This window comes from Emys orbicularis, chromosome 1, assembly GCF_028017835.1.
Source record: "Emys orbicularis isolate rEmyOrb1 chromosome 1, rEmyOrb1.hap1, whole genome shotgun sequence".
Classification (NCBI taxonomy): domain Eukaryota; kingdom Metazoa; phylum Chordata; order Testudines; family Emydidae; genus Emys; species Emys orbicularis.
This window is the reverse complement of record NC_088683.1, coordinates 343,085,588-343,113,289: the sequence shown is the minus strand read 5'-3', so window position 1 is coordinate 343,113,289 and position 27,702 is coordinate 343,085,588. Positions and strand designations below refer to the sequence as shown.

The window sequence follows — 27,702 nt, the reverse complement described above, 5'->3', positions numbered from 1 at the left end:
ATAGGACAAGAAGCAATGGGCTTAAATTGCAGCAAGGGCGGTTTAGGGTGGACATTAGGAAAAACTTCCTAACTGTCAGGGTGGTTAAGCACTGGAATAAATTGCCTAGGGAGGTTGTGGAATCTCCATGATTGGAGATTTTTAAGAAAAGGTTAGACAAACACCTGTCAGGAATGGTCTAGATAAAACTTAGTCCTGCCTTGAGTGCAGGGGACTGGACTACATAACCTCTCGAGGTCTCTTCCAGTCTTTGATTCTATTCTATGATTCGGTCATATTTGGACTTGATGATCTCTCAGTAGTTTTATTTGTGACACTTCTATCCTCTTCAACACAAAATACCCTGAGACCATAGACTTTTTTTTAAAAATGACTGAGCAGGCCAAACAAACCTAATATGTGAGTGTTGAAGTAATAAATATCCTACACTGTAGGTGAAAAATAAAAATGGTATAGTGGAAAGCCTTTAAATATATTAATAAACATTTAAAAATCTCTTAAGTGACACATTAATTTAAATGAAATACCACCCATTAGACAGCAATACTGACCCAGAGACTAAAAAAAGCTATTTCATACTCAGGGGGTCAGTGGCAAGGAGTCTGAGTGAGAAACTGCTGAATGACACCATTAGGTATGATGGGATGTGCCATGGGCAGGCTTTGTGGTGAGATCTGTATGGGTTCACACTTGGGTCAAGATTTCCAAAGCTGGGGGCCTAAAGCTAAGCTTCTAAGTCCTTAGTTAGGCACCTAAGTAAGTGGTTTGATTTTCAAAAAGTCTGACCTGCATTCACTTTAGGGAGTACTCCTGGCTGCTTTTGAAAATCGGGTCACATCTTTAGGGACTTAAATAAGGATGCGGGAGCCTCTCTTTAGGCACCCACCTTTGTTAGCTTTGGCTTTGTAAATAGCGTCAGGTGCACATCAACCTGGACTGGCCAAAGATTATCACCATGCTCTGCATAGGCCAAATATTTCTGGTCCAAATCCTTCAGCATGTTGGCAGAAGCACAATCTCAGAGGCCTTTGCTATCATGCGGCAGACTGAGAACAGATGATATGAAAGGATTTGGCAATTATGCATCTTCCAAACACACACACAAATAGAAAGAGCTGCCAAAACAATAGGAGAGAGAAAAAAAATCGAAGTTATGTTTACCAGTCCTATTAAAAATATATGTAGAAAATGTTCAGGATCAATTAAAATAAATTTCACAGCAAAAAATAAATAAATAAAAAATTGTGTTTTGATGCTACTGTCTCATGTACCTTTTTTGTAAACCGGTTTTGTCCCCAAACATACACTGAAAAACTTGGCTGCAATATCTCCTTTAGAAATAGCTTAAAGGCTTAAATACTCGACTCTGAAAAGCTAAAGTTACTTTTTGCCTGTCCAGTCACTGTCCTCGTATGGTCCTTGGTGGCACCTTAATATTACAGGTGCTGGGTACGTTAGTAACACAGCGTTACATCTGCATTCCTTTAAAGTGCCTGCCAAGCATTTGTTTAATTTTGTCCATGCTGAAATGAAAATGAGAGCACTGCTTAGAACAATTGTTTGAAAAACTACATGCAGTTCACACCATATGCTACTATGCTGAATCCCTATTGGAAACACTTATAAAATGGAGATGAAAGGACTATAATGCTGATGCCATATGGTAGGTGACTGGGGAAATATTCTGAAGGCAAGAAAAATATTAGCTATTGCTCTGTCTTAAATGTGCATGGACATTAGGGGAGAGGTTTTATTTCCTCAAGAAATGTTATAATTAAATATATTCTTTAGAAAAGCGTTTTTATAAGAAGACAGTTTGATAAACTCCTTTTTAAAAAATCTAGAGTTTTTTTCAATTAAAATAACAACAATTTGGTTTCGGCATTCAGGGTGAAATTCAGTAGAGGGGGGCCAGAAAGCCCAACACAAGCCCTCAAAATAGACCTTTTTATTATGAAGGATTAAGTGGTGCATTGGCCTAGAGCAAAAGGATGATTTCCCCCCACAGTTACCAGCTTTCCCAGATACTCTTTTTATTTTCCAGAAATGGGATTGGGGGAGAACCAAAATACAGTAATGTGCATGTTAAATACTACTGAAGGCAGAACATAATGCAAAAATAATTACTCTATTGTACATGTAGCTACAATACAAATATAGACAGCCACTCTAATCTTTTAGGAATAGGTAGAAAAATACAGCATTTCATGTATTTGTACAGTTGCAGTTATGGATAGATTCACAAAGGTGTTTTGTTTTGTTTTGTTTTGTTTTGTTAAGGCCCAGGGTTTAGGACACCAGTTACCAAAAATATATCAAAATAAACTACTTACATCATCATTTGTAAACTTGGATGCTGTCTTGTTATCTACTTCTGCATCATTAAAGAGTACATTTTTTCTGATACATGATGACATTCTGTGACACCACATCAGGGCCGGCTCCAGGTTTTCTGCCGCCCCAAGCGGCGGAAAAAAAAAAAAAAAAAAAGCCAATCGGCGGCACTTCGGCGGCAGCTCGATCGCGCCGCTCCATTCTTCGGCAGCAGTTTGGCGGCGGGTCCTTCACTCCCTCTCTTCCTCTTCGGCGGCACTTCGGCGGCAGCTCAAAGAGGAAGAGAGGGACTGAGGGACCCGCCGCCAAAGACCTGGACTTGCTGCCCCAATAGCGGACGGACTGCCGCCCCTTTGTATTGGCTGCCCCAAGCACCTGCTTCCTTAGCTGGTGCCTGGAGCCGGCCCTGCACTACATACAAAGCCCAAAGGGCATAAACCACCAGGTTTTAAAAATTACTTGTTCTATGACTGGAAGCAGCATACCCTGTCAAAACCCTGCAAGCTGTTCCACATAGTCAGGCCCCTGAGCCTGCATGAAGCCCCAGTGAGCTCACTGCGCTCTTCCCAGGAGCATAGGTTTACCCATACAGAGCAGCTTGCAGGATAGGGATGGAGGATTTTCCTGAAGGAGCTTGGTATCTTTTACATACTTCAACTAAAATGCTTGTTATTGATCTGGATTGCATGAAAAAGTGACCTCGTGCCTAATGGCACATAAACTGATTGACACTGGTGGTCTGCAGTACATGTGTTAAGCACTAAGACCTTGCTCCTGAAGGCTTTAGGTCTTCAGAACTCCATTGATGCCAGTGAGAAAAGACTGCAAGAACAGTCATAGTAATTTTTCAAAACCACATTGATTTAAGACATACTAACGCCCAGTAATCAGAGCGAAGCACTTATAGTTGTTGAAAGGAAACACTTCCAGGTAGTAAGTCTACAGGTCCCTGGAAACATTACTAACAATCCAAGCTATATATATAGTAACTATTATCCACTGGGGAGAAATTCACCCCTTCACTGAGAGCCAGCAGAAAATCTACACACTACTTAAGTCCCACCCCAGCCCCTTAAAACAGTGCTTTAATGAGATGTAAGTGGGGCACAGGCATCATGTTGGTGCTGGGATGTGTGGGGTGGATTTCACCCTTTTGAGCAGGCATTTTGATTTTCTGATTAATTATATTTGGTTGCACGTGCAATTCATATATAAATATTTCCCACCCCCAACACCTAAACCAGTCCTTTCCTTCTCTAGATAGAGCAGAGGAGGCTTGAGAGGCTTAACACAAAGATCTGGTCTGAAGGATTTACACAATGGGCAAATGAGGAAGAGGAGGAAAGAGGTGTGTTATTGTTCAGAAATTAATTTTTCAGTTCATTTGAATATGGCCCATACTTCCAACTACAGGCTCTATCATGATCTTTTTCTCTTAATCAGAACCCACACCTAGGAACAAAACGATTCTTGGTTCTCTCACCATTAATTGAAACCAGTCACCAAGTGCGTAGTGTTCAAATCTTCAAAGGGGCTCTCTGTAGTGTTAACGAAGACTGTCGCAGCAGGATAAATGATCTCTTCAACTGTCACATATGTCCCTGTTAAAAAGCCAACGACTCCAATGACAGCTATAAAGATGTCTTTAAGTATCATCCACACACTTAAGTTTTCCTTGTAAAATGTGAGGATTTCAACCAAAGGTGGCAGGATCAATGCCAAAGTGCTGCTGCTTACGGCACCAACAAAGGAAATCACCAGGTCTAGGTGAGGGATCAAGACTGCTACAGCACCTGAAAGAGATAATAAGCACTTTAATCTTAAATTCAGCATCTTCATTAAAATAAAACCTTGAAAGTTACATAAGCCAGTGAATCACAATCTAACAAATATTGAGCGATTTACCACTCATTGGTAATTCTAATTAGTGAAGAGCCCCAGACTTTACTAACAAATAAGAATAGTCTTCATCTCTTTTTGTGTTGAATGCACTTATTTCTGTGTTGGATAAGTTTTAGTGCTAATGTAAAGTACCCAGCTTGATTTTCAGATCCCAAAGTGAATTTGCAGGGCTGGCAGTTCAAAACAAAATTTTGTGTACATGTGGAATAAACAAAGTTTGCTTTGCAGATCACTGAGACACAAGAGATCTGAAATTGCGTGGTGACACTTTTACACTGATTTTTTTCAAGAGAATGACAGGTAGAGGGGAGACAGGCTTTGCAGTGGAAGGGCTGGCTGTAACTAGCACAGGCTATACTGGGCAAACAAACAAACAAACAAACACACACACACAAAATCACCCTATAAACTACATCAAATTTGATGTCCTGGTAAATGATATCCATATTAAAAAGTAACTTAAAAATTAACCAAAATGGACATACAACTCCCTGACCATTTGGGATCCCATGGCCACTGCAGTCCCAGCTTATTTGGACACCTGTCTCTTGAAAAATATCAATCACTAAGACTGTTCAGTTTGTAAAATACCTCTGACAGGTTACCAATTTACCAGAGTTCAGTCCAGACAGACGTATTTAGAAACAGGAACTATTGAGCTTTCCAGCACTGGGTGGTTGATCTTCATCCCAATACTGTAAAATTCTACAAACGGAATTCATTGTTCCAAAAGAATCAGGGTCTCTGATGTTTTTAATCCATTTGTCTGGAAACTCTAACCAAGTTGTCCTAGTCATGATTTAGAGCCATACACGTGTGTCGTGTAATGAATGAATAATACAGTTCTGTATTACAAAATGAGTTGAGCAGAGGCTCCAATCTAATCCCCAGTGAATGGCAGGGAACAGCTGACCTCCCTTCACAAATGCATCCCGTTTTGGCTGGCAGAGATTAGCACAGACATTCATGTCAGCTGCTTCCTTGGAATAGCTAAATGGAAGGAAGGGAAAGGGGAAAACCGGTATGAAAACCTCCAGCATGACAGGAATCATGCACAAAACATTTTTTGCTCCTCATTTCTATATTGCTTCACATATGTCCCAACCGCCACCACCCTCAACCCACCCATCTACACCCGGCTTCAGTGCCTTTGCCTTCAAGAAAAATGTTAGTGGAGTAATGTTTAATGTTTATAGTATATGGTAATAAATAATGCAATGATTGGAACGAAGATACCTTTATGTAGCAAGTGAGGGCAAACCCTAACTAAGTGCATACCAATGTGATCTTTTCTCAGCCTGACAAGCAGCACTTTGATTTCAAATGGAACCTTACAAGTTTTGCAGACTAATATCCCAGATGTAGGCCAGTTTGGACGCATGTCTTGAATTTTGAGGACAGCTGAAATTAAAAAGGCAACTTTCTAAAATAAATATCGTTCATGAATCACAATAAATTTGTGGCACTTACCACTGCATGATAAGAGCATCACAGCAAAGACCTCAAGATGTTTCAGAAAAGGATTAGGCTTTTTTATGATTAAGACAGCATCTCTAGATACACTATGTAACAAAGACTGGATTTATGACCCTTCAGAGTATTACAGGGCTCTCCTATTATCCTACCCTATTAACAGAAGTTAGCTGCAGAGTAAATGATACAGACATCTTGTGGCAGCTGTGGTTTGTGAATTCCACAAAGTTATAAAAGAGAATGCAATGACACTCTGTCCAGAGGGAAGTAGGGGGAAAGACAGCGGTCCTAGAGAAAACCTTAGGTACACCCAGATACAGGGAGAAAGCTTAGACTCTGTTTTATGTTGTGATGTTATTCAGTTCACAATAAAGTCAAACACCCGAAAGTGGGTATTTGCCCTTCTATAGTGTGGAGCAGATTTGGGATGCCACCTTCTTACACACTCCATAGATTAAAGTTTAAAAGGCTACCAATTGTCAGGCTTCTTGGCATGAAGACATTTCTCCTGTTTAGGACTGGATGGCTTTAGTAGTATGGGGTTAGGGGATCCAGTAATCCTTGATTTCAGATGTCTGGAAGAGTAGATAAATAGAATATCTACTTTAAGTGATGAGTCCACGAGAACAGTAAGGCATGTAAGTGCAGGTGGCTTGCATACTGAAAACCACCCTGAGGTGAGTAGTTGTGCAGCATAGCCCTTTATTCACAATGGCTGAGAACACTTAAGTTTAGTTCAGTCCCTAATTTAATTCTCTATTCCTTATGCAGAGAAAGCTTAGACTCTGTTTTATGTTGTGATGTTATTCAGTTCACAATAAAGTCAAACACCCGAAAGTGGGTATTTGCCCTTCTATAGTGTGGAGCAGATTTGGGATGCCACCTTCTTACACACTCCATAGATTAAAGTTTAAAAGACTACCAATTGTCAGGCTTCTTGGCATGAAGACATTTCTCCTGTTTAGGACTGGATGGCTTTAGTAGTATGGGGTTAGGGGATCCAGTAATCCTTGATTTCAGATGTCTGGAAGAGTAGATAAATAGAATATCTACTTTAAGTGATGAGTCCACGAGAACAGTAAGGCATGTAAGTGCAGGTGGCTTGCATACTGAAAACCACCCTGAGGTGAGTAGTTGTGCAGCATAGCCCTTTATTCACAATGGCTGAGAACACTTAAGTTTAGTTCAGTCCCTAATTTAATTCTCTATTCCTTATGCAGCCAAAACTCCCATTGAAAACAATAAAGTCGGCACCTTGGGTGCACAAACGATGCAGAATTGGACCCTCAAGCCTGGACAATTGGCAAGCATACTTAATACTTGTACAATATTACATAACATTAAAGTTATCGAAAACTGAAGTTGAAATGTTTGTGCTGTGTGGTAAAACTCATAGTTAATGAATTTGTTGAAGACCGAAGCAATGGAGAAAGCTGCGCATTTATTATCTTGCTAGTTAAATGGATGCAGTGGGTGTACTCATTAAATATGGATTCTTTAACTTCTGTAACAGACCTCTTTCAGTTCAATGTAAGTGCTGACAATTAAACAGGATTATTCATTAGTTATATTAAATTGGAATATTTGAAAATGTTCTTGATTAAAAAAATAGTGAAAGATTTAGTGTTTTTTAAAGATAGAAACACATGAAATTAAAATATATATTGTAATGGTTCGTTTAGACTGGAGAAAGGCAGAAAAGGGGGTATTTTGGATTAGATTACGCTAAATCAAAACTCAATCCCGATTGTTTGGATCCTGGTCCTATTTTATATCAATCTCAAAATTCCTGTGTTGGGAGGCCAACAACTCCACTGACAACTATAAAATGTCTAAGAATCAAATTGACAGACTTAAGTTTTCCTTGTAAAATGTGAGGATTTCAACCAAAGGTGGCAGGATCAATGCCAAAGTGTTGCTGCTTAAGACTGCCATAGAAGGAAATCACCAGGTCTAGGTGAAGGAACAGAGTGTTGCTGGGTTTTAGTTAATTTCTTCTTTCAATCCCTTAACAATCTACCCAGAATTACAAGTCACATATTCCCCTTTCATTTATGTCTGCTAAAGAATGCTTCCAGAGTTGTTAATAACATGCCAGTTCCACAGGAGAATCAAACAGAAGAGTCACATCTGCAGAGAAAAGCCTACAGACTATCAATAATAATTTCTAATGCCTCTAGGATATTGAAAATCAAACAGTAAAGACTCAAGAAGAGATTTGGAACCTTGATGAGGCATTGTGTAAGGTACACAAAGTGTTCTGTTTGGGGAGTTCTAGGAATCTTAATATGTACTATACAGAAAGTCAGAAATCCTGCAATATTCACATGAAAAGGTCTTTTGGGTTTGACCAGCAGTGAAATCAGCTTCAGGCCCCCAGGAAATGAGTAGGAGCAGTTTGAACAGAAGTATCTCATAAAAATGATTGGGACAGTGCTGTCCCAACACTGCAGTAACATTCTTCTGGGATGTGGTATTTTGGAATATTACTCTTTTTATAAAGGAGAGATCTCTCCAGTGGAGAATTTTCCTTTACTTAACTTCATTCTGTTTCATTCCTAGTTATACTGCCTCTATCTTAACCAATTTCGCTCCTTCCTACAGGCCAGCCAATTTAAAAGCCAGCCTTACTTGCTGAGGGATTTCCTGCCCCATATGGTGAATTTCACTGAGTTCAGCAGGAAAAAAATATTCTCTCCTTTCTTCCAGGACAGGCAGCCCTATCTGGCTGATAAAATACAAGGCTGTAAATAGACTCATCAAATATGTGTAGTATAAAAACCTCTTCCTAATACACTGAAAATCATCTAAGGGGGAAATTTACCTGCCCCTGGAAGGCCCTGAGGTACAGGGGTACAGATTGTGTGGCTCCGTATCCTCCGTGAAGCAGAGAGGCAGTTTCCTTGGTGGTCTCTAGGAAAAAGAGGCATGACCACTGACAGGGACTATCCCCCTATGAGCATACCTATCCATAGGGTCCTACGGGTTAAGAAAGAATCCAGCTGCACACCCCAGAGCAGATAAGAAGAAAGGATAGGGACTGAGCTGTAGGGGTAATAAGCAAACATCACATAACAGTGGCACACAGCATACTCAAGGCCTATATTAGAAGCGTCTGTCACCACTGTTATTACAGACATGTACCTGAAACCATATATTCTGCTAAAGATTTTGAATGAGAGGAAATGTAAACAGGGTGGTAAACAAACAACATATAATTATGTTAATGAGTATATAGCATCTCAGCAATGTAATGTACCTAGAAAAACAAAGATGCACGTGTTTTTCAAAAATTGAGAGGAAAGAGAGTCCTGTGGTTAAGGCCCTAGACTGGGACTTGGGAGATGTGGGTTCAATCCTTCCCTCCACCACAGACCTTAGATAAGTCACTTAGTCTCTCTAAACTTCAGTTCCCCATCTGAAATGTGAATAGTATTTCCTTTCTCCTGCTCTTTGTTTGTCTTGTCTAGTTACAGCATAAGCTCTTTAGATAAGAGATTGTTGCTTACTCCATTCTAGGCATTTACAAACCCAATGAGCCCTGACCTTAGTTGGGGCGTCCAAGTGGTACTGTAATACAAATAATTAAAAAAAAAACCAATAAGAACAATTTGATTTCTACCTCTTCATAATGATTTGACATTTAATATCTTAGCATCAGATAATAGAGCAGAAACCATAAGGACCATTTCAGGCATATAGATTTGTAGATCCCAAGGTCAGAAGGGAACCATTGTGATCATCTAGTCTGGCCTCCTGAATAACACAGGCCTTAGAACTTTCCCAAAATAATTCCTTGATCATATCTTGTAGAAACACATCAAATCTTGATTTTAAAAGTATCAGTGGTGGAGAATCCACAACAACCCTCGATAAATTATTCCAATGGTTCTCACTGTTAAAAATGTACGTCTTATTTCTAGTCTCAATCTGTCTGGTGTCCACTTCCGGCCATTGGATAGTATTACATCTTTCTCTTCTAGATTTAAGATCCCATTATTAAATATTTGTTCCCCGTGTAGGTACTTATAGACTAACCCACCATCCCTTTGTTAAGCTAAATAGACTGAGCTACCTGAGTCATGAAACATGCCTGCTGGGATTTTTTGTCCATGGCTTGAATGTGATCAGCACAATACTGATAACATTTAGAAAACTGCTGAAAATATTTGCCTATTTGTTGCAGCTGATTATGAAACTTGCCAAAAGTCATCATCTACTACAGAAAAATTTCTGTCACATCAGTATGTGCCTAGGCAAGCAGAATATATCTAAGGTTAACATTTGTACTGCCTCCATGAGGTCAGTGCAACACAGACTTATTCCCTCTTTGTTTCATTTTTCTGACATTTAATGGAAAGACAGCACTCATTTATTAAAGATGGGTCTTTCACAGAGATATTTTCAGGAAATGCCGTATTCCCATTGGCACAAAAACAAATCATATTTTTAAAGCTAGTGCAATGGCTGGGATAAGGAAGAAGCTAGGCTCTTCCAATTGCTATGAGCTGCACATAAGCGGTTGATGAAGAATTGTCTGTCAGATACATTTGCATTTTAATATGAAAAGTAAAGCCATTTTCTTCCAGTGGGTTCAGGCTGTAACCAGTGTGATCAGATTCTTGGGGAAAGACACCGTGTCAGTAATCTTCATTTGACATAAATAAGCTACAAAGACATGCAACGTTTATGCAGTGAGACATGGTGCACTGCTTGAGAATCTGACAAGAACTGAAGAATTGCTTAACCGGGGTTTCAGATGCAGGAACAAGAGTGGTGATAGTATTTTTAAAGGCATCTCACCACTCCCCAGCTCCCAAGACTCAACATTCACTAGCTACTCCATGCCACCACTCTCCACCTCGCTACCAGTCAATTCCAGCAGTGCCCACCTCACCTCACCACCCTCTATAAAAGGCTCCTTCCAGACTTCTCAGGCAGAACTTGATGTGAAAACATAGCTGAATATTTCATTTTCCTTTGTATTCCTCTGTAATCACTGGTCTGTAATTGGGATTCAATTAGTTATCATGAGATCTTTTCTACCCGGTCAAGTTAACACTTTTATACTGCTGGATAAAACTGTTGTGTTATGGCAAGATATCATGGTAAATCTCACCATCTGTAGATGACAATTCCTATGATTGCTGGGCTAATCCTTCCTATTCCAGGTTGGAATTAGGAGATGCCAGTTGTAGCTCTATAGTTAAAGTATGAGCTGAGTGTTGCATGTTAAGAGGTCAAACCTCTGCTTTATGGATGAAAAATTCTAGGTATCCTCCCCAACATTACATAACATATGTTGTTAAGGGCTGAGGAATGTTGCTGCTGCAGCAGCTTTTGCTACCGTTGTTGGAGCTCCAAAGTCAGCTGCACTAGCAGACGGCGCCGTTTGTTAATTCAGCAGACCTCAATGTTACTCATAAGAAAGACCACAGGCTTGGTTCAGTGGCAAAGGTGCTTTGCTAGGTTTATTGCGATGAAGCCAGGTCTTCGCGCCCCCTAGGAGCTACAGGTACAGGAACAGATGTAGGCCTGTGATAACGGACAGTTCAGTCAGCAGCGGGAGTCTGTAGACTGGACAAAGGTGCCCCTCCTATTACTTTTATACATAGTGTGATGGGGCAAGGCCAGTTGGCTACAGTCCAGTAGTGAGGAACAGGTATGTTAGCCCCAGGCTAAACAAATCCCTGGTACCACGGTAACCAAATGGCAGTTGCTCCAGGTTAATCAAGACACCTGGAGCCAATTAAGATCCTTCTAGAAGGCAGTGGAGATAGCTAGATTGATTGGGACACCTGAAGCCAATCAAGGACTGGCTGGAACTAGTTAAAAGCCTCCCAGTTAGTCAGTGCGGTGTGGGTGTCAGGAGCTATAGGCGGGAGCTGCGCTGTTGGAGGAACAAATCAGTACAAATCTATATCAGGTGCAAGGAAGGAGGCCCTGAGGTAATTGTGAAGAAGATATTAAGTGGGGGGCTACTGTGGGGAAGTGGCCCAGGTAATTGTACACGTCCTATTTCCAAAAAGTCAGCTTCCATAGCTGCTAATTTTAGGGTCCCTGGGCTGGAGCCCAGAATAGAGGGTGGGCCCGGGCTCCCCCCTCCCCTCCCTGATTAATCACTGATATTGGGAGACAACAGAGACTGTGCGAGGGAGGGTTGCTTCTCCTCACCTCCCTTGCTGGCTTATGATGAAAATGGCTCAGTAGACTGTGACCCTTGTCTCTAGAGAGAGAAGGGCTATGCGGAGGGTCACAGTGAGCCTCTGAGGCTAGCAAAATCTGTCAGGAAACGCAGGACCCACGGAGTCAAGGACAGAACTTTGTCACAATAGATATAAACAAATTACGTATTACACTCCTGATGTGATTTACCAGCCTTATCCTTGTACCTGCTAGTTCAAACAAGACATCCGTATCCATTATCCTGTCTTCCCATCCTTATCTTATGAGGGGTCAGTGTGTTCCTGTACCATCTCTTAAGAATGTGTTTATGTTGTTACTTGAGAACTCTGGGTGTTCTTGTAACAACCTCTCCAGTCAGGAATGTGCTTAGTTGGTTAGCCAATATCTAGTGTGTTATTTGCCAATGGCAGGCTTACTCTAGTTCTCAGCCTTTGGTTCATACTGTTAGTTATGCCTAAGGCTCCAGCAAGGCCTACAACTTACTCTGAGTATAGAATGTATTTTCTGAGAATTTACAGGTAAACCAATAATATAAATTAGGAGTTAAAATTAATTTTTAAATGGTCCATTAAGAAATTTAGCACTTGGTTTCAGATCTTTTATTTATCCCTAATTCCTCTAATAATAGAATGCAAATTCTTCAAACTTCTCGCTAAATTCCCTATAAATGGAGTTTATTTACCTATAACTGGAGGTTCTTCAAGTTATGTAGTCCCTATGTGTATTCCACATGGGGGTACTCATGCGCTCCACTCATCTGAGACCAGAAAATCTTACAAGTAGTGTCTGTTGTTCCGTGCCTGTGCTCTGGAGCTCCTCATGCTCAGCACCGATGAAGACCCACTGGCTCTTCAGTTCCTCCACAAATCCAGTCATGATCCAAAATAGAAGGTGAGTAGTGGAATACAGATAGGGACCATATATCTCTAAGAACTTCCAGTTACAGGTAAGTAGCCTCCATTTCTTCTTCAAGTGTTCGTCCTTGTATATTCCACATGTGGGAGACTGGTAAGCAGTAACTAAATAAGAGTATAGGGGGTGAGGATGCAGGTAGTACAAATATCTGTAATACTGCTGTTCCAAAGGCTGTATCTGCAGAAGAGGCTTGAACTAAAGCATAAATGCTTTGTGAAGGTGTGGATGGAACTCCATGTTGTCACCTTACAACTGTCCAGCATAGGCACTTCTCAAAAAGAGATGCTACTGAGGTTGCCTGTGCTCTAGTAGAATGGGTCCTCACCCTGTCTGGGGGAAGGGAAGATGCACTAACTGATAACAAAGGAAAGGAGGATACAGGCAGAAACACACTTTGAGGGTCTCTGAGAAGATATTTCTTGTCCCTACTGCTTGCTCCGTTATAGCAAGAAATAGTCAGCTCATCTGATGTTGAGAGAGTGAAGCCCTCCTCTCCCCACTGGATTTATGAGTCTTTGGGAAGAATACCACTAAGTGAATTGATTGATTTATGTGGAACTCGGCATTACCTTAGGAATGAATTTCAGGTGGAGTGATGGGATACACTACTTTTCATAAAGAAAAAGTATGGTGGGTTGGCCAAGAGTGCCTCCATCTCACTCACCTCCTGCCTGACGCGATGGCAACAAGGGAGACACCCTTCATAGGCAGGTAGGACATCAAGCACGTAGCCAGTGGTTCAAAGGGTGGCCTGGTAGGTACTGACAGTACAGGAATGAGGTTCCATTGTGGTGTTGGCTTCACTACTGGTGAGAAGGTCTTAGTGAGACCCTTCAGGAATCTGGTTATCGAGTGAGTAAAAATAGAATAGCCCTCTGTTTGAGGGTGGAAGGCAGGCAGGCAATGATAGCTTTCTGTGTCTCCACCCAGCAGCAAAGAGAAAGGGCTGACTTCTTAAGAGTGAGGAGGAAGTCTAGAAGAGCAGGAATACCTGCTGTCTCCGGAGATAATTGGTTTTGTTGTGTCCAGATAGAGAAACACCTCCATTTAGCTAGATAGGATTTTATGGTGGAGTCTTTTCTGCTGTGGTTGAGAATGGCCTCTGAACATGAATGCTCTAGGTCTGACGCCCATCCAAATACAGGCTGTGAAATGGAGAGTCTGGGTTGGGATGTCTAATCTTGCCATTCTCCTGAGTTAGCAAATCTGGTAAGGATTGGATGCTGATGGAAGGACAGGTTGATATTCACAGGAGGTCCAGAAATTAGAATTGCCTGGGCCAGTTGGTTGCAATGAGACTGACTCGTGCTTTATCATGATGAATCTTTTGTAGAACCTGTGGTAACAGCGGAATGGGAGGAAGAGTGTCCAAGAGATTATGCTATGTGTCAGGAACTTGTTCAAGTGGGATCTGAAATTCACTTGCCATCCTCTGCAAGACTTCTTGGTATTGCCGGTGGTCATGAGGAAAGGATGGTGAATATGGGCCAATTGCCTCCCTGGGAAAGGAAGAGGATATGTCTATCAGTACTGACAGTACCAATGAATCTGACTCTATGTCCTTCTCCCTTGTATACGCTGGCAGAAATGGTTGCTGTTGCTGTTGCCTAGGGGAAGAGCACCAGTGAGACTGTCATATAGATCCAGGGTGCTGTGCATGGGGGATCCACATGATGGTTCAAAGGCAGGTTGTGGGGGACCACAAACCATTGGGTAACAGCAGCCCTGGGAGGATAGTCTTGTCCGGTCAGAGGACAGATTCCAGATAGTCTAGAAGCCGTGCCTGGGCTAACCTCCCTTTGTGGAGGTGACTGTTCATCCTGTACATCAGATTCAACTAACAAAAAAGGTCAGACCTGGTTCCATTTGGTGCTGATGGATGGAGACTCTGGCTCATGGATGGAGAAAGGGAGTAGCTCTCTCTCATCGAGGTGGACTCCTCTTTTGGTGTCAGAAGGACTAGATCAAGAAGCAGAGGAGATGGAGGGTATAGGAGGGCAAAGATATCCTCTGGGAAGTATAAATTTCAGTCTGTCCCAGACTATAAGTGGTCCCAGTAGTTGGTATAATTGGATCCAGCATATCCATGGGTTTAGTGGTCAGTGGGTCCTTATAGGGTTGGGCTGGTACTGTCAGAGGAGATGAGTCCAACCTGAAGCTCTTGGTCAGTACCATTAGATGCAGATTCTTTGGCTTACTAGATGGTACCGGAGTTGGTACCATTGGATTCTTGCTCCTGAGCACTTTACCCTCTTTACTTTACTTTTACTTTTATGGAGATATCCTATCTCCTAGAACTGGAAGGGACCTTGAAGGTCATCAAGTCCAGCCCCCTGCCTTCACTAGCAGGACCAAGTACTGATTTTGCCCCAGATCCCTAAGTGGCCCCCTCAAGGATTGAACTCACAACCCTGGGTTTAGCAGGCCAATGCTCAAGCCACTGAGCTATCCCTCCCCCCGTGTGTACCCTCATGGTCGAGAGGCTTACACAGGCCTAAATTTTTGGGACCTGAGTGCAAGGACTTGCTTTATCTGGAAGAAGTCAGGGTGGGATTCTTTCTCTTGGGATCAGATCTGGAAGGGGATCTCTTCTTGTGTCTATAAAAGTGTCCCTTACTCATGAAGGACCTGAGAAAATGGGTCTTTGGTTTTATCAGATCTGACCTCTACTCTGTGCTCAGAGGGGTGCTGCTTGATGGGGATGGGTGGTCTTCCCAGTCTGGATTAGACTGGGGTCTCTTGGCTTTCTCTATGAGGTACTTCTCAATCAAAGCTTCTATCCCACTCAGGTCCAGGGAAGGGAAGGAGCCACAGATACTGCATTTGGCGGTGATGTGAGCCTCTCCAAAGGAGTAGAGACAGTGCTGGTCCACATTACTGACCAAGATGAAGCAAGGACCGGAGACACAGTTCTTAAATCCTGGAACTTTGGGCATAGTTCTTTTCCTGAGGGGGTAAACAAAGAGGGTGCCTGGGACAGAGAATACTACATTATTAAATCCAATGAGAACTACATACAATTATATTTACAGATAAAAAGACGGTGCAAAGTTAACTTTGGACACCGGATTCTGACTCAGGCCACATGGCAGTAAGGAGCTGGAGAGGTGGCCAGTCTGGACCTCCCATTGTACCAGCTGTCCCAAATTTTTTCTATTGTGCCCCTGTTATCTCTAATGGAACCTGTCTGCACCCCTCCCCCAGGGCCGCGGCTGGGGTCTGGCAGTCAGGGGCCAGGAGCTGGCGGTCAGTGGCCAGGGGCTGGCAGTCAGGAGCCGGGGGCAGAGCAGGGCTGAGTGGCATTCCCTCCTCGTCCCCAGTGGGGGCTGGCTGGGGCCCTGCCATGCCCCCAAACATTCTTCCCTGCTCCCCCTGGGGGCGTGCCCCACATTTTGGGGACCACTCTCTTATACCTTCGGTGCTGAGCACATGGAGTTTATGTTGGTTCATACCTATGCCCTCACATTAGCAAGATTTTCTGGTCTCAAGTACATGGTGTGCATGCGTACCCCTGTGTGGAATACACATAGGGACCAGTGCTTAAAGAAGAACTGAAAGTTTCTCCTTTTAGCAGAGGCTAAAGAATAATGTTGGATTACAGAGAAGTCCATGAAGAACTGCCCTCTTTCAAAAGGGCTGCCATCTCCCATTGTTCTCAATGTGGATGAGGCCACAGCCTGCTCTTAGGAAAGATGGCCATTTTCTCCATTTGTCTGTTCCTCACAGTGTTCCTCTCTATCTGAACCTTGACAGCATAGGTTGCCATCATCTTTTTTATTGGAAGGTTGGCTTCATTCTCATTGGGAACAATGGAAGGCGGATGCCATTTTGAAACAGGGCAATTCTTTGAGAACTTCTCAGCGATAAACTTTCATTTATGAAGTATAATGGTGAAAATGATCATTAATCTTAAACACTTCTTTTCACAGACTTCTGTTGCATCAGATCAGGGGGGAAGGATAGCTCAGTGGTTTGAGCATTGGCCTGCTAAACCCAGCGTTGTGAGTTCAATCCTTGAGGGGGCCACTTAGGGATCTGGGGCAAAATCAGTACTTGGTCCTGCTAGTGAAGGCAGGGGGCTGGACTCGATGACCTATCAAGGTCCCTTCCAGTTCTAGGAGATGGGATATCTCCATTAATAATTTATTTATTTTATCTAGTCAGAAAGGGCAGGAGAGGGGGGAGTGTGTGCTTGCAGGTTGTGTCGGGTGCAAGAATGAGGGAGAACAAAGGTAAGTGTGAAGAGAGGATTGTGGAGGGCAGGAAGGGCAATTGGGGTGGGTATGTGCAGGGGAACATAGGAACGTGCAACAGAGAGGGGAAACAGGAAGACAGGAGGAAGAGCGCATTATTGCGCTGGACACCTACACTCCAGCTACACTATGCTGTTCTGGTGAATGGTAAAACTCCCATTTGCCTCCAGTGGAATTTGGGTTAAACCAGGTGCTGTACACTGCTAAATTCCAGCCTCAACATCCTTCTGCTTGGTGACAGAACATGCATGACATGGAGGGTTCGGTCTAGCACGGGGGTTCTCAACCTTTCTCTTTCTGAGCCCTCCCCCCCAACATCCTATAAAAACTCCACGGCCCACCTGTGCCACAACAACTGTTTTTCTGCATATTAAAGCCAGGATCAGAGTTAGGGGCTAGCAAGCAGGGCAACTGCTTGGGGCCCCATGCCACAGGGGACCCCGTGAAGCTAAATTGCTCAGGCTGCAGCTTCAGCCCCAGTTGGCGGGATTTGGGGCCCCAGGCTTCAGCCCCATGTGGTGGGGTTTCGGCTTTCTGCCCTGGGTCTCAGCAAGTCTAATGCTGGCCCTGCTTGGTGGACCCCCTGTAGCCTGCTTGCGGCCCCTCCCCCCCCCCCGGGGGGGCCCGGATCCCTGGTTGAGAACCACTGGTCTAGCAGAAACATTTCAGAAGTGAAACACTTCATATTTAACTTTAATCCAAATTAGAAAAGAACAGTTTAGCCAACTAGATCTGTGAAAACAGTCACATTTAATGAGTTACAGTTAACTAACTGGACATTCATCGGATAGTTCAAATTCCCACATAGCCACTCTGAGTTGAAATAGGACAAAATTTTTCATTTACACTGCTATACATTCTGTTTTCTGTGTACTGCAGCTTTAAATGTTGGCAGTCTCCATACATTTTGCAGGGACAAATATATGACAGCTGACATTTTGTTTCAGTTCAGGTGCAGAATGTTACACAATAAGCACCTATAGTCTCTCCCTCAGACACTACATTAGTCCTCTTTTTGTTGTTTGCCTTAATCTGAAATAAAAGCCACCTAGGCTGAAAATTACATATTTTAACCTTTTTGTATGAGAACATTGTATCTTGGGTCTTAAAAGCTAGCCATATTTCCAGTGTGGGTGTTTTAAATAGATCCAGTATCATATTTTTATATAGTTTAAACTGTTCTTTTCCTAACTTGGCTCTTTTAAACAAGAAATGTTTTGACTCAGTCTTTTTTCATTTCTGCTTTGGAAAAGTGGTAAGAATTAAATCTGTAATCACACTGATGGGAAAAGCAGCTAATACCACATTCTTTAAATGAAAACACAAGCTCAACAGGATTTTAACTCAATACCATTAAAATAAGAAGCAAGAGGTTTTGTCTTTATAGCATCTATGGTGAAGATTTTCAAAAGCCCCACTGATTTTCAGTGGGATTTGCGGTCCTAAATCCATTAAGCACTTTAAAAAAATCTCCTCCTATAGGACTTCCAAAATAGCATTTCAGGGATGGGAGTACTCCCATACTAATGCACAACAAACATATAATGAGGATGACTAAGCATAAAAATGAATATAAGAACAAGCATGTTTCTTAGGCTCTGTCTACACAGAGGTTTTAGCAACTCTTGTGGCTGCACCATCCAAATTGCTACAAAGACAGTTTAAATTGGTACAGCATGATTTGCACCAGCACAATGTACCCTGCTTTCTAGCTACAGCAAATCATTTTGCAGTAGTGTAAACTGTCTCTCCAGTAAGGGTTTTCATTGCTGCAGTTACCCTGGTGGCTACAATGCCACTGTAGACAAGTTTCAGAGCGGTAGCCGTGTTAGTCTGTATCAGCAAAAAGAACAGGAGTACTTGTGGCACCTTAGAGACGAACAAGTTTATTTGAGCATAAGCTTTCATGGGCTAAAACCCACTTCATTGGATCCGATGAAGTGGGTTTTAGCCCACGAAAGCTTATGCTCAAATAAATTTGTTCGTCTCCAAGGTGCCACAAGTACTCCTTGTTCTTTTTACTGTAGACAAGGTCTTGGTTCACACCAACATTCCCACATATGCAACATTTAATGGTCAAACATAATTTACTGCAGTTTGGTTCAGCAAAAACACGTTAAACCCATGACAACGAGAGATAATTTTCCCAAATGTAGTTTTATATTTTACCATGAATATTGCAAGGGCACCAGTTTAAATTATTTAAATATGCATCGTTGTAGTAATTAGGTCTATGAAGAAAACACAAGAGAATAAGTTCTATGAGCTGGATGGTCATGGCTATAACCAAAATTCCCCGAGTAGATTTCTTTAATGATGGTAATGCCTTTTATTCTAACTTGGCGTAAGTCACTTTTGTGACTTTCAGCATAGGAATGTACTAGGAATAGAAGGGACTTATATAACAAGCTACATTTACAAACATTTAAAGGGACACTCTCAAATCAGATAAAGAATTTGTTCTAAAGCTAGACAAAAATCAGGAAGATCACAACCGACATGTGGAGAACTTTGTGGGATGCCCAGGGGTACTCAGATATTCACTAGCCTAAGTACAGGAGACATCCTCACAAAGATGCCTGACATAGGCTTGAGCATTCAAAGTACAGCTAGCTGGGATCATGGTTCTGTGACTGATGTGCTTGACAGAAGAGCAGATTCAGGAAGTTTACAAATTAGGATTTTTTTTCTTACTCTACAAAAAGGAAAGTAACCAGTAGAAACATTCCTTTAGGTGGTCTGCAGAGACATGCTTCAAAAGTTTCTTCTTGCCAACATCGTTTCACAAATGTTAAAAATTTATGTTGCTATACTGCTTTCCGGATACCAAGAAAGATCCCAATCCTGCAAATGCATCCATGTACGTAGACCACCTATGCCCAGGGAGAGTCTCACTGAAGTCAAGGGGATTCCATTCAGGCACAGGGCTATGGCTGTGTGAATGCAGGGCCAAAGATCACAAATAAAGGAAAATCGCTTTTTAAAAAAAATGATAATGTATTTAGAAAGTTACTGCAGTCAGACATCTATAATATTTCTCTTAAAATATAAAACCAAACACACAATAAATATATCTAACTGGTCACCAAGAAGACAATTTAAGTTTCATTTTGACCAAGCCTAACTACCAGAATTTAGCATTTCAATAAAAGCACTTTATTTTTAAAGAAATAATACTCCCTTACAGTCTTTACAATTCAAAATGTTGCCACATTCTAGGTTCATCTGGGTACATCTCACCAAATCAATTCCCTGCCATTGACGGGGCCCTGGACATTGGCACATCTTTGTCTCTCCTATTCTCTGCCCATGGCACACAATAATTTGGTCTCTAGAGGGCTGTGATACTTTAATCTAATCCAGATTACTGGGCTCAGTGCAATGGTAACTAGGTAGTGGTTTGTGATGTGCAGGAGGTCAGACTGAACGATGGCTTCTGGCCTTAAACTCTATGATGCTCTAATACTTGAACCAGAATGTGAAACTGATCAGAAATCAATTAACCTGAAGTGAAACTGACTAATCTATTTGTATTGTCCAAGATGAGTATGCAAATAGTAAATAAAATCATTACTGGTCAAGACTAAAATATATTTAACTGTTAATAATTTATGGAGTTTATTCACACAGGTAAGAAGTCTGTAAGCAGGGGTTTAACATGTGAATTTTAAATAGAACGCATGCCAATAAGCAACAGTGATTAAGAAAATCATTGCTTCTGAATACAGGCACTAATTATTATAAAGCTTGGGGTTTTTTCTGTTTGTTTTAACTCATCTTAGATTAGATGATTTCTTTAAGTACTATTCTGATTTAAATCTTGGGCAGAACACAATTGATTAAATCCAAATATCTTAAACTATATTTTTACAAGTATCAGTGCAGTCTCAAAAGCAAAACCAATAAAGAATAAAGCAGGAAATATATTGGAAGCACACTACATAAGGTAACAAACTCTACTTTCATACTTGCAAGAAAAAGAGATAAGACTAGCATCTAGGACAACCACACACATCATATTGTTCTGTTTTATTCCCAATGGAGTAAAGAATGCTTTCATCATTATCTTTCAGCAACGTAGGCCTTGGCTACACTCAGGACTCCGAGGGGAGTAGCTTGCAGCGCTGCGAGCGAGCGTGCAGCGCTGCAGGCTCTGATTACACTGGCGCTTTACAGCGCTGCACTCGCTGCGCTCGGGGTGGGGAGGGGCGTTTTCACACCCCTGAGCGCAGCAAGTTGCAGCGCTGTACAGCGCCAGTGTAGCCAAGGCCATACTGTAGGCTGAGAGAGACTGAAATTGCTCTAACTCTACTCTTTGCTTGCCTTCACACTGCTACCCACTGTTTTTGATTGATTTATCCTATGTTAACAGGATTCATTCAGGTCAAGCAAGAGAAGATAGCGTAAATGTCATTGTTAATCTTTCATAGTGAGAAGTAATCAAGGACACCCTACACCCAAGCAACAAAAACTTTGTAACCCTCACAATAGTCTGTTCCCTGAACCAGTGCACACGTCCTTTTCTCTGTACCCCTGCGCACACTATTATATGAGGGGTTGTAAAAAGGTGAGGATGAGTGTATTTTAATAAACAAAGAGTATATAAAGTTTTGCACCAAGGACTTTTCAGAACGTGGATAAATATCACTGCTCCGTATTCCAGATGAGGCAATTAGGAGGTAAATGATTTATCCACTTTGACAGCAACAAGATGGAGGAGTCAAGGCCAGAATTTTCAAATCCAGGTGCCACAAGTTAGGCATGCCAAGATCCTGCACCCACTAGTTCTGCGAAACCCCCCCCCCCCCCTTGGATAAGTTTCCTACTACTAACACTAGGAGGAGTCAGTTCTCTAGCTGCCTGTGCTGTGTTTGAGTATTTAAGAGGCAGAACTAGCAAAACCTTAGGTTTCCAGGGTTTGCACAGGCCTTATGCAGATATCCCTGGCTTGGAAGCCAGAGGAAGTTTTGAAGACTGGCTCAGGGAAGTAGTTAAGTCAGGTGCATAGGGCTCTAGATTGGGAGTCAGATAAAAGGAGCCCAATTTTCAGAGATGCTGTGTGTGGGCACTTGCCACTGACGTCAAGGGGAGCCACAAGTGCTCAGCTTCCTAGAATAGGGCTGCTTATGCAACAGGAAGTAACTGGATTCAGGAAGGTAGGGAAGACCCCCTCATGTTTGGCTACGCTCCCCATCTAAGAAGAGGGAGGATTCAGCTTCTATCCACTAGAATAGAAGCCTTCATGTGTGTACTGGGGTGTGTGCTCGTGGATGTTCCTGCTGACATCACCATAACAGAGCCATGATAAGGGCTGTGGTTGTGAGGGGCTTCCCATGCATAGACCTCTGCAGGGGGGTGCTGATGGAGGTCCCATAAGGTAGCAGGTTTCAGAGATAACAACCATTCAGAGGAGTGTGCCAGCTCATACCTCTTGGAGCTACCATGTCATGCTGTCTGCAGACTCAGGAAATAAAGACTGCACCAGTTACACTCAGGGCATATTTTCAAGTATTTCTTTGCAACATTGAGAACTAGAAACTCTTTTTAAAATGAAAGTTGAGATTCCGATATGATTGTTTGACTTCAGGAATTGGGGCCCTCGCCATGTGCCTATGCCCTATGTACTTAACCTAACTACTTCCCTGAGCCAACCTCAATAAAAAAAACCTAACTGGCTTCTACACCAGGGAAGTCTGTAAAAGGTCTGTGCAAAGCCTGGAACCTCAAGTTTTTTATGAATTCTGCCTGGATAGCCAGAGATACATGGTTCTTCACAGTGCAGTCTGCAAGAAAATCTCTTATCCTGATTGGTTTCATGCAACTAGTGTGTGTAGATGCTTGGCATAGCCCACTGTGAAATATTATCAAATGTTTCACACTTCACTTGACTGCATTCTGTGTGTTCTCATCTCACATATGGTTGGACTGTCTTCTGTGAACTTCAGTAGACTAATCTGGCTCTGTAGCAAAATTCTTTCAGTGTTGCTACTGACACTTTAAATTAAGACTCCATCTAGGCATACTTAAGTGAGATAATTTTAAATGACTGCTATATGCAACTAGAGTCAATAAACTATCACAAAGCATGCTATAAAATGCATTATTAATTGAATCTAAATAGAAAATGCTACAGCTGTTAGAGAGTATGGACACTGCCCCATAAACCAGTAACTCACCTCTTAGAAACCCAATTCTATGAAGCGAATAAGAAGTTTGAATTAACACACACACAAAGTACGCCTTCCTACCCTCTGGATTTCCCACTGCATCTGCTAGAAGAATTGCGGTCCAGTCCTACAAGCACCTACCAATAGGACCACTCGTCAGTAAAATTACTGATGTGTAAGTATCTGCAGGATGAAGCCCTGAGATCATTAACTCTTCAGGACAGGGACTCTGTTTAATATTATACAGTGCAAAGCTCAGTTAGGAAGCCATTTGCAATGTAACAACAACTTTACTCAAATCACAAACTCATGAACCATACATATCATATTCTTAATTACCAGTTGATGGTGCTCTTCACATTTACGACCTATCTACATATAGATGTATGTATGTATTTTTTTGTGCAGAATACAAATGTAGCATACAATTATAAAAAATCAATATAAAATATATTCAAGTACAGAAATTGAAGGAAAATCTGATGAGGTTCAACAAGGACAAGTGCAGAGTCCTGCACTTAGGAAGGAAGAATCTCATGCACCACTACAGGCTGGGGACCAACTGGCTAAGCAGCAGTTCTGCAGAAAAGCACCTGGGGATTACAGTGGACAAGAAGCTGGATATGAGTCAGCAGTGTGCTCTTGTTGCCAAGAAGGCCAACGGCATATTGGGCTGTATTAGTCAGATCATTGCCAGCAGATCGAGGGAAGTGATTATTCCCCTCTATTCGGCACTGGTGAGGCCACACCTGGAGTAGTGTGTCCAGTTCTGGTCCCCACACTACAGAAGGGATGTGGACAAATTGGAGAGGGCAAAGAGGGGGGCAAAGAAAATGATTAGGGGGCTGGGGCAGATGACTTACGAGGAGTGGCTGAGGGAACTGGACTTATTTAATCTGCAGAAGAGAAGAGTGAGGGGAGGATTTGATAGCAGCCTTCAACTACCTGAAGGGGGGTTCCAAAGAGGATGGAGCTAGGCTGTTCTCAGTGGTGGCAGATGACAAAACAAGAAGCAATGGTCTCAAGTTGCAATGGGGGAGGTCTAGGTTGGATATTAGGAAACACTTTTTCACTAGGAGGGAGGTGAAGCACTGGAATGGGTTACCTAGGGAGGTAGTGGAATCTCCATTCTTAGAGGTTCTTAAGGTCCGGCTTGACAAAGCCCTGGCTGGGATGATTTAGTTGGTGTTGGTCCTGCTTTGAGCAGGAGGTTGGACTAGATGACCTCCTGAGGTCTCTTCCGACCCTAATATTCTATGATTCTATGTATACATAGACACTACTTTTTCTATGAAACGCTGGTAACATTTTTTATCTGGGCCACTCAAAGACTTTATAAAAAGTGTTACCAAAGTGTTTTAAAAAGTTGCAACATGCCATTGATTCTTGTTGCTATTAAAACCTCACAGCACGCTGTAAATTCATTGATTACAGTACACTCCTGTTTATCTGAAACCCCATTATCCAAACCTCCGCATTCTCCAAATCCCTTTCTTATCACCCAGCATGAGATACATGCTTCAGAGGGCATTTATCTCATTCTGGGGGACAAGAAAGGGATTTGGAGAATCTGGAGGTTCAGATAATAGAGCAGAGAGACCCCTAGCCAGGACTGCGAGGAGGAGGAGAAGCCCCCTGCTACAGAGGAAGCCATCCCACTGCTGAATGGCTCCTGCCCTCTTTATTATCCAAACTCCCAATTATCCGAATAAAATCCACGTCCTCCGTGCCATTCGGATAATGGGGAGTCTATTCTGATTGGTATTTCTGAACTGTGGCCCCTCATGTCTACTCAGTGTTTTACTAACACGCAATAGAGAGATGCAAGATATAGATGAGAAAGGTTTAACTGAATAAATACACACACACACAAAGACACCTACATTTTTCTTTAAGATTTGATCATATTCTGCTTGTTAGTCACTCTTCAGAGTGAGCAAAAAATATAACTGTAAATGTAAAATTCAAATTTAATCTACTACTCAACTTTAATATTAACTACTAAACTTTAGTCCATAAATACTGTATGTGTGGGGGAGAACCACTGCTAAAGACACCTCTAGTAGAAGTTATAATTATGATTCTTTATCCCTCAAGCTTCTTGCATTATCATTTCATAACCAAATTCCACATTCCTCTAAAGATAATTAAAAGGAGCAAATGATGAAGATAAAAATCAAAAATATTTTTCTGTGCAGGCCTTTCACCAGCAGTAGAGCCCATCAGGTTGCCAAAAATGACATTAATTGCTCTAGATAATTTATTTTCTCTAATTACCACTTTAGGACTAAAACTTATTTAATAAGAGATTAAGGAGACTAATAAACAAAGATATTATAGAACAAGGAGGTTCTCTTGAGTAACTAAGCTTTCTGCTTTCTCATTAAAAGTCTTTAACCTGTGTTTGTCTTTTTTATGTGCTGCTGTTCCCAATAGAATGGACACATTAATCTGGTAGAACGTAGTCTATCAAACAGTAAGTGTGCTCAAAACTGACACAAAATAGTGCAATAACAGGAAGAATGATACAGGGCTCTACCTGATGCATTTTTCAACTGCATTTGTGCGGCAAAGCCTCCTCTGGATTTATATCCTATTCCTGAAGAGCAGGAAGGCTTCAACCAGCGTCTGCAGGAGACCGGTACTGCAGGGGCACTAGCCTGGGCCCAGTGCTCTATACCAGATCAGAGAAGGATACAGTGAATATAGCCCCCCAGGGCTGACAACAGTACTCCAGGGGAACCAGTCTGGGGGCTAAGTGTGTATCTCAGAGCCATGAAGACTCTCAAAGGTAGCCCAGAAAGAGGGTGGAAACAGGGGGGCAGGCTGAAGACAAGCCCTGAAGGACAGAAGAACATTTTTGTTTGTTGGGACTTTTAGCTGGGCTTTTGCCACACTAGAAGAGGTTAAGTTTTGATTGACTTGGCTAGAGGGCTAAGTCACTCCAGTACAAGTTGGTGTCTGGGAAGCCGAGGAGACCAACCACAGTGGAGGGAAACTAAAGTAGGGCATGCTTGCTGTGCCATGCACAGGGCAGCCACGCCTCAAGACAAGTTAGTACCAGAAGTGGGGTCACAAGACCACCCTTCCATCAAGGAGGGATTATGGGGCAGAGAGATAGAGATGCCTTCTTTGCCTGGGGAACAGGCAAGTGTACCAGGCTGGTGTACCAGGGGGTGAGCGGGAGGCAGGATGGGTCTGGTGAAGCCTTTAACAGAAGTGTGGAAGACATTCTCCATCTGCTCATGGTGCAACAATAAGAGAGAGGCAGGCAATCTTCCTGAAATTTCAGGAGGATTAACAAAAGCAGCAGCGGCAGGATGTACCCCAGCACTGGCCAGGGAGAAATATCCTGCTGTGCTTTAGGAACAGGAAGGTGAGGCACAAAGATGGTTTGCCCCTTGAAGAGGAGAGAGAGCAGCTCCTCAGGGCTCATATGCTTTCCATATGGGAAGACAGAACATATTAAGAATCTGTCCCACTAAGAGCTTGAACTTCGGGAAAAAGGACTGTAGCAATGGAGTGGTTAGGGACCTCAGGAATAAGGAGCAGAAATTGAGCTTCAAGGTATAACTGAGGCAGAAGGGAACTGATTTAAAGAACAACTGATCCACAGGCAGGAAGCAAAAAGGGGTCTGGAGAACGAGATTTCTGCCCTCTACCAGCAGGTAGCAGCTCTGTAGAAAGACTTAGGACCATGAAGACAGAGAAAAACTGTGCTGATAAAGGGGTGAGCACAGAAGGGGTAGAAAGGACAGTCTCTGTAATCTTGGCAGCACTGGGTGTCGTAGACAAAAAAAAGGCCTATGCAACATTGGAGTGCACAACTGTGAAGATTCTAGTTTTGGTGAAGAAAAGGCACCAGAGTGAGTTGCAGGAGGTGCTCCTGCAGAGGGACCAGCTAAAAAGAAATCTGAAAGAGATGAACTCAGGCCATAAACCAGGACCAGGAGCTGACCTGCTTCAGACTGGGCAAGGAGAATCATTGTGTGGAAGTAGCTGTCTTGGAGGAAGCCAAACAACAAACTCTTAAAGGAAAAAAAAAAAAAGAAAGAAAAGGGAAGTGTAAAACTCCAAGTAATGCTGCTGGAAGATGATGTGGAGGGATTGTATCTCAAGCTTTCACTATGGAAAAAGTGTGCTGGGGGAGAGAGAGGTTAATCTCAGAAGTTGTCCACTACCCCTGTAGCTGGGTAAGAAAGCCGACTGTCCTAGCTCAGCAGATGAAATAGTAGATATTGTAAAACCTACCTTGGGGATAGGAAGGCTGTAGGGAGTGAGGACTCTCAGAGTGACTGGCCTGTTTAAGGGGAAATGGGCCAACCACATCTGTGCCATAATTAATTAGCTGCTTCCTAGCCTGAGGGAGTGGGACTAAGGAGGATAAAATGATAGATTAATGGACATGTAGGCCTAATAACAGGACTGAGAGTGAGGTCAATCTGGACTTGGAATCACAAAGACTCTCATAG

The 27,702-nt window shown here is 42.4% G+C and overlaps 1 protein-coding gene across 1 annotated transcript in view; it reads right to left on the bottom strand.

Annotated features, from left to right (window-relative positions):
• Window positions 1–3,819: 3,819 nt before the first annotated feature.
• SLC36A4 (solute carrier family 36 member 4) overlaps window positions 3,820–27,702 on the bottom strand; it is a 194,388-nt gene continuing 170,505 nt past the window's right edge. Inside the window, exon 10 of the mRNA XM_065397652.1 lies at window positions 3,820–4,127. Coding sequence (XP_065253724.1) covers window positions 3,820–4,127 — 308 coding nt within the window. The remainder of the gene's footprint in view (window positions 4,128–27,702) is intronic.